This window comes from Alligator sinensis, unplaced genomic scaffold, assembly GCF_000455745.1.
Source record: "Alligator sinensis unplaced genomic scaffold, ASM45574v1 scaffold400_1, whole genome shotgun sequence".
In the NCBI taxonomy this organism is placed as follows: domain Eukaryota; kingdom Metazoa; phylum Chordata; order Crocodylia; family Alligatoridae; genus Alligator; species Alligator sinensis.
This window is the reverse complement of record NW_005841897.1, coordinates 2476940-2492214: the sequence shown is the minus strand read 5'-3', so window position 1 is coordinate 2492214 and position 15275 is coordinate 2476940. Positions and strand designations below refer to the sequence as shown.

Here is a 15275-nt window from a genome sequence, read left to right as displayed (position 1 = left end):
GTTCCAGACCTTGGCCACTCGAACTGTGAAGACGTTCTTCCTAATGTCCAGTCTAAATCTGCTCTCTGCTAGCTTGTGGCCATTATTTCTTGTAACCCCCAGGGGCGCCTTGGTGAATAAATACTCACCAATTCCCCGCTGTGCCCCCGTGATGAACTTATAGGCAGCCACAACCTCTCAACCTTCTCTTGCGGAGGCTGAAGAGGTCCAGGTGCCCCAGTCTCTCCTCACAGGGCTTGGCCTGCAAGCCCTTAACCATAAGAGTGGCCTTTCTCTGGACTCTCTCCAGGTTATCCACATCCCTCTTGAAGTGCGGTGCCCAAAATTGCATGCAGTACTCCAACTGCGGTCTGACCAGCGCCCGATAGAGGGGAAGTATCACCTCCTTGGATCTGTTCGTCACACATCTGCTGATGCACGATAAAGTGCCATTGGCTTTTCTGATGGCTTCGTCACACTGCCGACTCATGTTCATCTTGGAGTCCACCAGGAGTCCAAGATCCCTTTCCGCTTCTGTGCCACCCAGCAGGTCATTTCCTAGGCAGTAGGTATGCTGGACTTCCCCATCTTTTTTGCTATGGTTTTGGTGGCAGTGGTGTCCATTGTTCATGTGGATGGACTTCAAGCAGCTACCAGCATTGCAAGCCCTGTGTTGTTTAAGCCTGCTTGGAGCCCTCAGAGTCCTGGCCTGCTTTTATACATGTTGGCTGGTGTGACTTGCCATCTGCACGTCTGAGGAGCAAGGCTAATAAAGTGGACTGATAAAGGATCTTGGACTAGGTCTTATCACATCAATATTTACCTTTTGGTTTTAAGGTAAAAAATGGCTTGTCATTACTCTTGCCTGTATAGCAGACAAGGTTCTTTGGGTGAATCTGATATCTTTTATTAGACCAACTTAAATTGTTGGAAAAAAAAATTTTAAGCAACAATTTTTTCCAACAATTTAAGTTGGTCTAATAAAAGATATCAGATTCACCCAAAGAACCTTGTCTGTCTATGTCCTTAGCCCAACACGGCTACAGCTTACACCCCTCTTGCCTCTATAGCAGGAGTGGGCAATTATTTTGGGCAGAGGGCCGCTTACTGAGTTTTGGCAAGCCATTGAGGGCCACATGACAGGCAGCCAGGGGCAGATAAATATTAATTTTCTAATTTTGTGGGGGGCCTGCGGGCTGGATAGAATGGCCTGGTGGGCTGCATCCGGCTCGTGGGCCGCATTTTGCCCGCTCCTGCTCTATAGCATTCCACCAGGATGTGAAGTGATGATAACTACTCAGTGTGACTAAGTCACTTAGCAAATACTTCACTGATTCACAGAGAGAAACATTGCCCCAGAAGCTATGCAAACTCCTCTCTAATCCCTTTGCTGGGGGAGTAAATTGCTGTTATGAGACCATTAAGTTTGCACGTCAGTATAAACCGAGTCACTGTAGGAGGATCTGCCAAATGCACTTGGCCTTTGGGAAAAGATATGCACCTGGATTTCCATGCTCCTGCGTGGAGAGGGATAGCAAAGTGTGCTTAGGGAGAGAACCAGTGCTGGGGAATACATGGGACTCCTAGATGAAATATATAAGCTCTGCAATTTTGGATGATCAGCCCCACCAATTTGGTACCTTCCTATAGACACAGTAAGGAGTACAGGCTGTCTGTTAGGTCATCATAACTTAAGGACAGGATACTGCTGTTCAATTTGAACATGGCTCTAAGGGGGTTTGCTTTTCTCAAGCTACAAACATCTGGATGAAAACATTTTTCTGGAGATGGTGTGATGATAGTGTAATGACCTTCACCAAGACAAATACATTAACTGTGCCCCCATTGCAGTCATTTTACCCTCTGAACCAATACATCCACCTTTGGAGAAAGAGAGCAGAGGCTTGCAGAACAGCCCAAAACAAATCTTCCTGAAGAGCATTTTGCAGAGTTGAGTTAAGGAAACCAATATACAGCAGTTTAGAACAGGAAGTGAACACCACTTTACTCAGCTACAATTACACAGGGAATTTCAGTCTACAAAAGATAATTGATCAAGTTGGATTTTGGCCAGGACCCTGGGGAGAAACACCTCTAGAGACTTACAAAAAGCAGGACAGGATTAATAATGAACATATATCTGGACTCCACATTTCAATCTCATCCCAAATTTGCTCTTTGATCCCACAATTCTGCATGCATTCAAAGAGTGACTCGAAAAGAGACTGCTGCCTTCTAACTCACCATCTGCTCTACATCTCATATTGTTGGTCTTTTCCCTGGAAACATCCCACCTGTATATTAGCTCACCATGGCCCTGGATTCATTTATGAGATGCAGCACGTTCAGGGCTTAGGAAGAGGAAATTACTCCTTACTCAAGAAACACGAGCCATATTCCAAGTTAAACATTACACACTGTGGCAGACAGGCATCCCACATTGTTTTCTTTTTACTGCTGGTAGTAAAAAGCAAATAAAATGAGGTGTGCCCTTGCCTGGGTTGTCTCTGTAAACACCAGGTTCCTCTAGTGGGGGGGGATAATGACAAGTCTGCCAATCTAAGGCAGTGGTTCTCAGCCACATTAGATTCAAGCCCTCCCTTGGAAAATGCTAGCTCTTAGATTTCGCACATTTTTTGATTACAGAAAAATAATAGAGTCCTTCTTCTGTCACACAGAACTCGGAAAGACCACAGCAGGTCACAATGCTTGTGACACTCTGGATTCCTATTTGAAATTTCTGGGTTTATCTTGTGACTCATGTGTTAGTGTTTGCACACCTAACTGTGCTAGTATTGCACAGCACCCCATGGCACCCCAAGGTGCTGCAGCACTCTGGTTGAGAATCATTGATCTAAGCACTGGAACATAGGAGATTTAGGCTTTGTCAATGCATCATCATGTCTAGAGGCTGAATCTTGGGATTGGGAGCATGAACCCTGACAGCATAGGCTAGACCAGCTCTCCTAGGCAGAACCTGTATCAGACTTAGCCACTGTGACTAAATACAGGAATTCAAAAAGCCTGAGCCTGAATTGATTCAATTCAAACCTGCATAGATTGAACCAGCAAGCAAGTGAATAAACATTCACTTTTTGATTCCGGAAATGCAGGCACATGCCTGCAAGTGGACAAAGCCAGAAGCCGGGGGGTCCTAGAGCGAGCCCTCCCTTCGCTTCTGCAGTGGCTGGGCTGGAGGGAAGCTGAGCTTGAGGGGTGGGCAGGCCCCAGCAGGCCTAAGTATGATTTGGGAGAGATTTAAGCCCCCACCCTAGCTGGAGGGACCCCAGCCAGGGTATGCCTAGAGGTGGGGAGGAGGGGAAGCAGCCCTTGCCAGCCTTTTTTGCGGGGAAGGAGTGTGGCCAGCCCCCAGGCCAGACTCTGGCCGGGCATGGCCCCCTGAGGTGAAGGGGGCAGGTCAGGGGTGACATGTAGGGGGTGCACGCGGGTGCACGTTCACCTGTTGAGTGTGGCGGTGCACCCCCTACAAAAAGGTGCCACTGACACTGTCAGTGGTGCCTGTGGGAGGCCGCTGACACTGCTGGTGGCATCTGCGGGTGGTCCATGATCTCCAAGCATCGCCGCTGCCCCCTGCCACTGCTGCTGGCGGTGCCTGCGGGTGGTCGCTGACCCCTGGTTGGTGCTCGCCAACCCCCTGCTGCCAACAGTGCTGGTGGCATCTGCGGGATCTCCCAGTGTACCGCTGCTGCATTCCCACCGCCGCCACACTCCCGCCACCACCAACAAAGTCGTGCTCCTCCCAACCACTGGGTACCCCAGCTGGGGTCTGTCTGGCCAGGGGTGAATGGCAGGGGTTGGGGAGGTGGCCTCCAGAGAGCAGCCCTGCTCTCTGGAGCAGACAGCCCAGCCCAGGGCTGCAGAGCATGCTGGGATGCTGGGGGACTATGATTTAACTTGAACCAGGAAGGGGTCTGGGACAGAAGTTCCATAAACTGGTTTGACCTCAATCAGTTAAGTCTGATACTACATTCAACCAGGTTTATCTTAAACGAGTTTTGGCCATTTTGAAACTGGTTTATGTGCACTGAACTTTTGTGTGCTGTGATGCCGGACTCATAAGAGAGGTGACTGTAGCAGTACTTTGCCTTCCATCTGTCCTGTGTCTCTGTTGCTTTGATATAGTGCCTTAAAAAAAAATCTGGGGCTACCAGATCATTCACCTTTGTCTACAGCTTTCAGGACTCTTCAGGAAACTTGCTTATGAGCAAAGCATGTGAAACTTGTTCCTGAAGTCTGTGTGAGAGGAGCTGCCCCAATGCCTGCCATATACACTGACCTCAGTGGAAGACAATGGGGTTTCTCAGTATTTTACTGATGCAGCTGAAACAAGTGGGTTCTCACCACCCCTTGAAGTCAGGCTTCAGCGCTCCAGTTTAACATGGTTTAATATTTGCCTTGCTCTGGGAGGCTGATCTTGTTGCAGTTGAAGGAAGAGGCAGGGTTGAGCTTCAGGAAATTCAGATTTTACTTCTAACTCTCTTTGTGAGCTTGGGCAGGTCACTTGGCCTCTCAGATCTGTAAAATGGGGCTACTGCCCCTTCCTTTCTCCCATTCCTTTGTCCAGCTCCTCTGATTAGATTGTAAGCTCTTTGGGGCTGTCAGTGTGTGCATGCCTATTATCCTGAGGATGAAAAATTCAAGACACACAGAACTGTCTGGGCAGCCTCCCAGTCCAGTTTCTGTCTGGTGAATGGGGCACATGGAGAGATGTATAATAAACACGGACCACTGGATTATACACGCGCACACTGTGGTTTATTGATCTACCTCAGGGTAGCTCTGAAGCCTGCCTGGTATGTCTGTGCTTCCTCAAGAGCTTTTTAAAGCCTGGCCATATGTTTGTACCATTCACAGTCAAGAATGCGCTGTAATGATTTGACTGGTTATTTGAAAGGTGCCTTTGAGTACAATTCCAAGAGGGGTTTCGGCATTAAGGCCCCATTTTCCAGGCACTCTTGGAAAGCATTTTGCACAGTTGAGTTAATCCTTTCAATCAATGCCATAGTGTCTGAAATGCACACTCTTTTGTGCTGCAATGAGCTTTGACTAAGCTTTCAAGCTTTAGAGATTTGGAGCTGCATGCAGACTTCGGTGGTTAAAGCTGATTCCCTGCAGCCATGTGTTTTGGTAGTTTCCTACCACCAGTCATTGTTGGCTCCACTGAACTGACTACAGTGCAGCCTCACAGGCAGATGGGCCTGCCTTGGTCTGCTAAAGTGCAGGCGCATGAAAGCCAAATAAGAGCAAGGACTCAATTTACTGCAAAAGGGGGATCAAGGTGGACATTGCCTGTCTCCAGGTGGAGGTGAGTCCCAGTGTTCGAGATAGGATGTCACATCTTCCCTTTCTAATACCACACTTAGAGAGGGAGATTGTAAGATCTTTAGGATGGAGGAATCATTTTTTGGTTCTGTGTATGTACAGCACTTAGCACAATGGTGTCCTGGCTCATAAGTGCGGCTCTGAGGGTGCCTATACACGTGCTCTAGGTTGGGAGGGGGAGGGCATTTTAATTAGAGCAGCTCTTGGGAGCCACTTTAATTATAGCACCTCAGTGTCTTGTGTATTCAGCATTCCATGTTTCAAAATGGGAGCGGGGTGCTTTAACTCAAGTTCATTCGATGAACTTTAGTTAAAGTGCCCTGCCACCGTTTTGAAACGTGGGACACTGAATACACAAGACACTGGAGCATAGGTGCCAACTCCATTGGTGCTCCGGGGCTCAAGCACCCACCAAAAAAATATTGCAGGTCCTCAGCACCCACGGAACTACTTGTGGAGATGTTAAAAAAACAAAAAAAGTGCTTTACCAGACGTGGTGCATTACTTCAACCCGGCTCTGCAGTGTCTGTAAAGATTGGGTGCTTCAGCGGCGCTTTTTGGTGCTTTTAGCTAAAGCTGATTCAATCAGCTATTAGATAAAAATGCCACCCCCCCCCACCCCAAAGCACCTGATCTTTTCAGATGCTGCAGAGCTGGATAGAAGTAATGCGCTGCCTCTTCTGGGCATGCATGGGGGCTTGGCATAGGAATGCTCTGAGTTAAAAGTAAAGTGCCATTTCTTTTGGGTTTTCTTTTATGTCTGCAAGCACCCACCAGCAAAAAACCAAGACAGCGCCCATGTGCTGGAGCGTTCTAATCAGAACACTCCAGCAGACTCAATTAATCGAGTCTGTTCTAATGTGTTCTAATTAGAGCGTGTTGGAGCACATGCATAGGTGCCCTGAGATGCTTCAATACAAAGCCTCATCATAGAAGGAGAGACGGCCTCTGAGTCTATGGAGTGTGGTCACCTGTGCCGAGATATGTTACAGCCCAGCTGATTGTGCTCTATAGACATGCCCTGACTTGTGGTGCATCTGCAAGCAGGGGAAAACTCTGGTCCTCACCTCCACATTTGCAGGCACATAGGAGAAAATCCCTTAGCGAGTGCAGGGGGACTTGCACCTCCTCCACCTTCCCTCCTGTGCAGGAACCCCCACTTGCAGACACACAGCCCAGAGCCCTGAAGCCCCTGGAGGGCTGCGGCTGGGTAAGTGGGAAGGTGAGGCAGGTGTTCCCAAGGCTTGAGAGGACCAGTCCCACCCCTCAAACCCATGGAGGCCCTGCCCGGCGCAGAGGAAGGCTGGAGACCTGGTGCTTCACACTGCCTGAGCTCTTCTACAGTAAACAAAGAGACAGGAGCTGAAACAAAGCAGCCCAGTTTAATACCACTGTCTGCAGCGGTTACAAATTTGAGCACTTGTGGTGTAACGGAAGATGTGGACATCTGTTTGCCTTCACTATGTGCCAACATAAACATTTCTATGGCAGCACAATGGTGATGCCTGTTTCCACCCTGAGTTCCCATAAGCCTGGGGCACAAGCAGTCACATGCTTAGTTTGCTCTCTGGGCCAGCCCAGCCGCAGGATGACACCAAAGCTACAGGCTTGCGTGGCCATTGTTGAACTCAGTTCCTGCTCATTGTCCACCAAGACAGGTGTGGGTGCAGATTGGAGGTGCACTTTTCTCTGTGATGTTTAATCTGGGCTAAATTCAGAACTGCCAGGATGCAGCAAGATGGTGCCTGGGGCTGTTGGGGTTCGGCGGAGGGTAGATAATCCAGGGAGAACAGCGAGAGCAGGTATAAATGGACTTGTACCAGGAGGGTAAGAGGTGAGGAGGTGTGGCTTCAAGGAGAGGAAATGTGACTGGGCACAAACAGAGCAGCACATTGGGATCTGATGCACAAAGGCTTTCAACGGTGCCAGGAAAGGGTTCCAGTAATGCAGTTCCAGGGGGCATAAGGCCGCAGAGCCTTCATTTGAAGCAGCCTCCAGCAAACATGTTCAGTAAGTCTGATCAGCCGCTCCATCACAGGACTACAAAGTCCTTTCCTAATGGCAAGAGCAAATGCCACTGGCTTGGCCTCATATGGTGTTAGTCTGACAACTCACACCTGCCACTAATTGCAGCTGCCAATTCACAGCCTGGGAGCATGTGTATGTGGAGAATTTGCCACCCACCACTCAGCACAATACTCTTTAAAGATCTGTACAGATGTGACACTTTTTCACAGCACTCTCACAGAGCCGTGTTATAGTGTTATGACAGCTAGCAGCAGGCAGTTTCTCTGCATGTACATTGGAGGCGTTAAGTCAAAAGTTACAATTAAGATCATTACTCTGAGATGTATGGCAACTGTAATTCATTTTCGGATTATGTTTGCATTTACAGGCATGTTCGTGTTAGCACTGGCAGAGGGGCTCATATTTATATTTTGCTGGAATCCCTGAGTGTGGGTCTGACCCAAAGTGATTTGAAACCAGCAAAAGATTTCACTGGGCCTTGGTTCAAGACCTGTGCAAGTCAGAGTTTAAACCCCTGCTCCCAGCTGATTCATTGCCACATTCACACAAGGTCCCTCTGAAATTACACTGCCTGCTTTCAGCACTTGAAAACTTAACTCATACCCATCTTACAAGACTGACGCTTGTCTCCCCTGTTACCATTTCTATGTTTGGCCCGATGTCAGCATTTCTTTTAGGTGAATCTCCTTGGTATATTTCCAAATACAAAGAGCAACCATGTACTTTCAGGCAGAATGGTTCAGGCAGTAACCTTGATTTTAGATTAAGGAAGACAACAAAAGCAGAGTGCTCTTCAGAGAGCACTGTGCGTGCATGTCCTGGATAACAGTCTGCAGCAACTCTGAGAATGAGTCCTGGACTCAGCAGAGGGAGAGTGCATAGAAGTAGAAAAGAACTGCACGTAGAAAGCAAGATATCACATTTAAATAGATGATAACCTTCAACTCCATAGAGTTTGCCAGTGAACTCATTCACATTAGCTGTCCTGGTATGTGTTGTTGATATAGCAATCTTCTGTACTACAGTTTATATCCTTTATTAAATTCCTATTTGCTATGCAAATATTTATCTTCTTTGAGGTGGAGCCATCTTGCAAGCCTGATTGATTTTATAGTAAATAATTCTATCTACTAGATATGGTCTTCCATAGTTTTCCTCAGGAATGATCAGATGTGAGTCACAAAAAACAGATGGAGAACCTTACCCTGATAACACTCATTACACTGTTATGGCTGAATAATGTTTGATTTGAATAACAGTCAATGGCCATTTAGCTTCCTTGTTAGTTAGGTAAATATTTACAGGCTGGGTGTTATTCAAATAGATTCAATATTTTTATGAGCGCTCATTGAAAATGTGAACCATTCATTTGTAGCCTATGCCCTATGGGCTATCATCAGCTCATGCACTGGTTATTCTTTATTAACGTTGTATATGGACTCATCTGAGTTGCATAGTATTGTTTCTTCTCTCTGTCTGAATTATCTTACACATTAAAATAACAAGTAGCAAATAATGAATAATATGTTCACTAAAATGCATTTAATTCCTGTGGGTCACAAGCCTTTTCATAGGTACAGGCTGTTTATCTGAGTATTTAGGAATGACTAATACCTTGCTACAGATCTCCATTTATATGCTAAAATATTTACAAATCAGGGTGTAATTTTTACATATTTCCCCCATTTCTACTGAATGAATGAGAAGCTGTTTTTAAATGTTTAGTCAAACAGTGTCTTGCCATAGTTTGCATCATGCCCTCACATTCAGTAACCAACAGTGTCAAACATGTTTTAGGCTAGATATCAGGAAAAACTTCACGGTAAGGGTGGCTAAAATTTGGAATGGGCTTGCAAGGGAGGTGATGCTCTCCCCTACCTTGGGGGTCTTTAAGAGAAGGCTGGATAGGCATCTGGTTGCGGGGGTCATCTGACCCCAGCACTCTTCCCTGCCCTGGGCAGGGTGTTGGACTCGATGATCTGTTGAGGTCCCTTCCAACCCTAGCATCTCAAATCTATGAAGAAACTGTGCATGTGTACATGCAGGCGGGAAGGAACCACACTCCAGTAAAGTCTGGGTCAAGGTTAAATGGGGTATAACTGGCATCAAGAGGCATCTGGATTTATTTCAGGGAGGGATCCTGAGGAAACATAGGCAAGAGGGGTTACGGTGAAACAAGAAGGTGCTGGGTGCATGCAGTGGTGCCTGCCTTGTCCAACACTTCATGTCAATACAACCCTCTTTTTGTTCTACCAGAGCTGCCCCACTTCAGTGAAGGCCCAAGCTGCCAAGTCTGACTGGTTGAAGAACCTTTTCCTGCCCAACATCACACTCTTCATTGACAGGGTACACTTCAGTGACAGTGAATGGGAGCGCCTGGAGCATTTTGCACCTCCATTTGGTTTTATGGAGCTAAATTACTCATGTGAGTCCTGTTGGAGGTTGTTGGAGGGAGCTGGGAATGACAGATGTGCCCCCTTGAGCTCACTGCTCCCCCTTCTCCCCCTAGAGCTGGAAGGATTGGGCTCTCAAGCAAGGACACATCTGTAATGGGCAACAATGGTTTCTCCAGGGTTGGGGCATCTTTCACCTCTGTCAGTGCCTTGAGCACTACATCAACCTCCAATTTTGTGTTGTTCCTGAGTCATGGGACCTGATTCAATCTTTGTTACTTCATTACCACACCAGTGAAGTCAAGGGAGTTTCAAAGAAGAAGCAACTCAATGGTGAATTGGGGACATGGTGTTCTCTTTCTATTGCAAAGCCCTTTTGGTGCTTATATTAACTGAGAGATTTTGGAGGCAAATAGCTCTGGAAGTTTCCAAGAATGCAGGGTTACTTATACCAGGAGTCAAATAGGGAATAGCTGGCAGAGAGATTTTTATCCAGTCCGTGAAGGTGGGACAGTGGTGGCAAGGGGGATTGGTGACAATGGGAATCAGCAGTGGGAGGAAAACAGTAGAGGTAGTGGCTGGCCTGGGACCAAGCTGCGTTAATTTGGCCCTCTGTTGCTAAAAGTTTGACCCCTGACTCATACCAAAGAGAAAATCATCTATAGGCATGCTAACTCAAGTAACCATAGCATGGGCTGTCAACACTCATAACTTCAGTCAGAAGTCAAGAACAGGGAAGGGCAGTTAGACATTTCCCTTCATGATATGTAGGAATACAGGACTGGAAGGGGCCTCTTAGGTCACAGAGTCCAGTTCCCTTAATTCATGGGCAACCATACACTCCCAAATTCCTAACAGTCATCCACTCCAGTCCCTCCCACCGTACAACCATGAAGCACATTACAAAACCAATACCCTCCTACAGTGTGAAGGGGACACAAGGGTGACAGAGTGTATTTCAAGGTGGTAAGAGGGTTTCTTCTGAGAGATCCAAAATTTCGAAGTGTATTCCAAGGTAGGAGAAGGGTTTCTTCTAACTCATCAGGTATGTCCACTCTCGGAGGTGGAATAACAGACTAGATGGACCACAAGTTAGCTTTCATATAACAATTCCCCTGCACTCTATTCCCAGCCCAAAAGCTCTCAGCAAATGCACTAATCCTCTATTGACTCTGTGTTTGTGTTGCAGTGGTGAAGGAGGTCTTAACACTCCTGCCACCCAACCCTTCCCAGCAGATCCTCCTAGCCAACAACAGCAGCCAGATACCAAGGTGCATCAGCTGTGCTGTGGTGGGGAATGGGGGAATATTAAACAATTCTGGAATGGGCAAGGAGATCGACTCCCACGATTATGTGTTCCGGTAAGAGAAGCTGCTTATTTTTTTTTCTCCATCTTGTACTTTCTTCTAGAGATCTCGGTTGATCCGACATATTTGTTTCTCAGTCCTTGCTACCAACATTCCAGTAATACCTCCACAGAGATCATCCCCACGAACACCCCTGAAGCATCTTTAAATATGTTTTCTGATCATTGCTAATGCCCTGCAAAGCCCAAAGCTAAATAATATATCAGTCAGTTTAAACAAATCTTTGTCATTGAGGATCCAGGCTGGAAATTTTGCAAGGACAGGCTTTCTTGTGCTCTCCCTAGAACTTCTTAATTCTAGCTAGAGCAAACAACTACAGCTGTGCTACTTTGCCACTTATAATACCACACTGGGACCCAGAAGTGAAGACATGATTAGTGAAAACAGGAGGGAAAACAAGCCAAACTCAAAGAGCAGGAAATGGTTCTGAGCCTCGAGGCCTAGTCTGTCTGCATTCATTCCCAGATCAAGATAGAGATGAGTCCGAAGAGGGACTCACATGGTTCACATTCAACTGAAGCTTTGACTAAAGGTTTTGACTGGTTCTTTTTTTATCCTACCAGGCCTGATGTGAACTTGACCTCATGTGAGTACCTGGGATTAAACCAGTTACCCGCTAACTTTGCATTTCTGTTTGCTTTCCGGAGCTAGGGTGAGTGGGGCGATGGTCAAAGGCTATGAGAAAGACGTGGGAACAAAAACGTCTTTCTATGGATTCACAGCCTACTCCTTGGTGGTCTCTCTCTCAACACTGGGGAGCATGGGCTTCAAGAAGATCCCAATGGGAAAAGTAAGTCAGGCACATGACTTCAGCACATACACCCAGGTGCTGCTTTGTCTGTGGTCTCAATTTCTGATCCTGACCCGTGTGGGTCAGCAGTAGCATCAGCGGATAGGTCTTCACTGCAGAGTTTTCCAGATCTGGGCACCTGGGTCTTAAGACCTGGGTTAGCCTCACTCATCAATAATCAGGAATCAAATCATACCCAGGTAGTTGCATCCATGCTGCTGCTGCACTAATTCAGAGGTGACACTAGGACTGACAGGGGCATGTCCCATGTTTCCTAGTGCTGCCCTAAGCTATGCCACTCTGTGAATTGTTTAGCAGTGGATTATAGGAAGACTTGTCTGGCCTTTTCAGGACCCTATGATGAAGTAATGCATACAGTCAAGTAATGCCCTTCACTTAGGAGGAGGCCATGAATCCAGTAAGAACTATGATTGGATCCAGCTGTTGGCAATCACTTCTGTCCTATATCACTCCAACTTTGAGGCCAGCAGCAGTCTTGTGCTGTGATTTTTGCCAGCTGTCCCTAGCTAAAGCTAAGATGGGTTGAGTCACCATTTAAGTAGAAACTTGTCCTGGAGCATGTACATCCTGTAGAGAAATGGTATTGGGAGACCCTCTTCCCTCTGGGTCAGCCCTGATCTCGCATGGTGCAGGAAGCAGTGTGATGTTGGACGTCTTTGGAAGGAGTCATCAGACTGATGCCCTGACTGATTTGCAGTCATTAAACATTCAGTGGTACATTTTTTTGGAAAGAACTAGGCTTTACAGCCAATGTCCTGACCAAATTACCTTCTGTATAGCAACTGTTCTGCCTGCAATTTCAATCAGCAATTATAATTTTCATTTCCTATCCTAAAGTGCTGTGGCGTGCGTGTTGTTACAGGCTGCTAAACAGCTGCTGTGAATCATCCCAGAGGTGCATGATTGTGCTCAGAGCTGCTGTTTGGGCTCTTGTGAAACAGAAGATGGTGTTCAGGTGTGAGATCACATCATTCTGGTGCTCTTCATTCTCTGTGGCATGGCTGGGTGCCTGGGGAAAATCCCGGGGAAGCTGTCAATGCTGGGTTGGGAAGCTGCCTGCGGATCTACCTGGCAGATCAATCTAATCTCATTATCTAACTTGTTCCAGGGGTTCTCAACCTGGGGGTCATGAAGGCAGTCTTGGGTAGGGCAGCTGGTCATGACACCCTATGTGGCTAAATGGGAGGGGGAACTGGAGAGATGTGAGGTGAGCTCTTGGAGGGAGAGGAGGTCCTGTCATGAAAAAGGTTGAGAACCTCTGATCTAATCCTTTTGCATATGTATATCTTTTCCCTCTCTCACTTGCCTGTCTTTCCATGAATGTATCACTACTGAGGCCTCGGAGCTCAGGCTTGTGTCAGTCCCTCACACCCTGAGAAAAACAAACAGGATTGCAACCAGCAAGTACCTATTTGCAAGCTACTTAACTATTCTCCTTTTGGACACTGCCCTGCCCTGTGTCCATGGACTAACTAACAACAGTAAACTCTGGATCTCTGCCCAAGAAACGCAGTGAAGCAGGCAGGGCATCTTCTTTCTCTTAATTGTTAATGCCCATCTCCTTTAGACGCCAGCTACTAACACTTCCTTTGTGGGTTTCCTAGGACATCAGATACATTCACTTCCTGGAGGGCGAGAGGGATTTTGAGTGGCTCAAGGCTCTCCTGTTGAACAGGGACGTCAGGAAGGGATTTCTGGACCAATACGGGTAACACAATCTGTTGCCACCTTTGTACAGTAAGAGCTGAACTCCCTGCAGCTTCCCCTTTCCTTTGCATGCAGCTTCACCAAAGCCAAGTCCCCTGTGATCACTGCACATCACATGCCATTTTTCACAAGGGGAGGAGATCCTGCTGTTTCAGCATCACGGCACTAGGAAGGGCTACCTTCTGCCCCTCCCTGTTCCTGGGAGAAGTCACAGTTGTCAGCTCCTCTGGCACCCCTGCATGCTGCTGTGGTGAATGGCTGCTCCGTGCCATCCTGGAAGTGGCTGCATTTTAGTGCTGAGTGTGTGAACACTATCACCTGTCAACAGTAACATGCAAAATATTTTGTGACTGCTCTGGGCAAAAAGTGCAGAGACCACCTAGGTGTTACCACAGCACCACATAAAAAGAGAATAAGAATAATCTATTAAGTGGTTTTGGTTTTGTTTTTATGTGGTGTTGTGGTAGCACCTAGGGTATATCTGCCTGGCATGACCTAGCTTCTGTACCACCCACAAGATAATTGTGTTAGGGCAACACTTCACCCAGGCTTATATCCTGCTTCTCTCCAGTACTAAGTAATGTGGGTGGAGGGCCATGCTAATGTGGCTCTGTGGGTTCCAGTACCTGAACAGGCTCGTTGTGCTGTGTGTGCATTAGGGCTGTGTGAAACGGCACCGTTCCATTTTTCACCTTGAGTTTCAAGGGTTTGACGGAACAGCGTTCCATTTCAAGTTTCATGTAGATTCGAAACAGCTGTTTTGTTCCATTCCTTTGAAACAGAAACACTGTTTCAACACTGTTTCAACGTTTCACTGGGGACAGGAAGTCAGCCCAGCTGGGCTGACATCCCGCTCCCAGTGCGATCTAGTGCAGGGGTTGGGAAGTCAACCTAGCTGGGCTGACTCCCGCCCCAGCACAATCTAGTGCCCAGGGTGGAGAGTCAACCCAGCTGGACTGACTTCCCATCCCCAGCGCTATGGTCAAAACGTTTTGACTAGCCTCGTTTTGTTTCGAGGCTATTTTGACGGCCTTTGTTTTGCTTCGATTTTGAAATGAGTCAAAACAGTGTCGAATGAAATGGACGGTGAAATTTTGCACAGCCCTAGGGTGCAAGCGGCCCTGATGACTGATGGAGACTCCGTTATTCTAAGTCCTGTGCACACACAGAATGAAAAGGCAACGCCTACAGTCAGAAGATACACAACCAGATGATGAAGGCTTCATGTTATACTTGGATGTGCTCCAGAATAATTTAATATTTCTCTTGTTTCTTTTGCCTCTGACCAGCCAGCACGAAAGGGATGACTATATGTACAAAGTGGTATGTGCACTGAGTGGTTTGAGTTCATGCAAAGCTGGAGTCTGTTTCCCTTTCCCTTCCTTCTTGTAGGCACAGGCCTCGGGACAAATTCAGTGATGATTTTAATCTGGGTCAGTATCTGGTGATCCATCCTGACTTCCTCAGATATATGAAAAACAGGTCAGTAGTGCAGCTTCTGTGCTAACTAGTTATTTCCCATACCATTATTTCAGCCATTCCAGCATGACTTGCCCACTTTTGTCCCCTCTACACTCACAATGGAGGGGTGGGGTGGGGGTGGGATTTTCCCTGTGCAGCAAATCCATGCAAAGCCTAGGGTAGGCA

At 47.1% G+C, this 15275-nt stretch overlaps 1 protein-coding gene across 1 annotated transcript in view; it reads left to right on the top strand.

The window, feature by feature from the left end:
- ST6GALNAC1 (ST6 N-acetylgalactosaminide alpha-2,6-sialyltransferase 1) overlaps positions 1-15275 on the top strand; it is a 35274-nt gene that overhangs the window by 15956 nt on the left and 4043 nt on the right. Inside the window, exons 3-7 of the mRNA XM_025197509.1 lie at positions 9607-9775; positions 10933-11104; positions 11762-11900; positions 13526-13629; positions 15021-15110. Of these exons, the coding sequence (XP_025053294.1) occupies positions 9607-9775; positions 10933-11104; positions 11762-11900; positions 13526-13629; positions 15021-15110 (674 nt within the window). The remainder of the gene's footprint in view (positions 1-9606; positions 9776-10932; positions 11105-11761; positions 11901-13525; positions 13630-15020; positions 15111-15275) is intronic.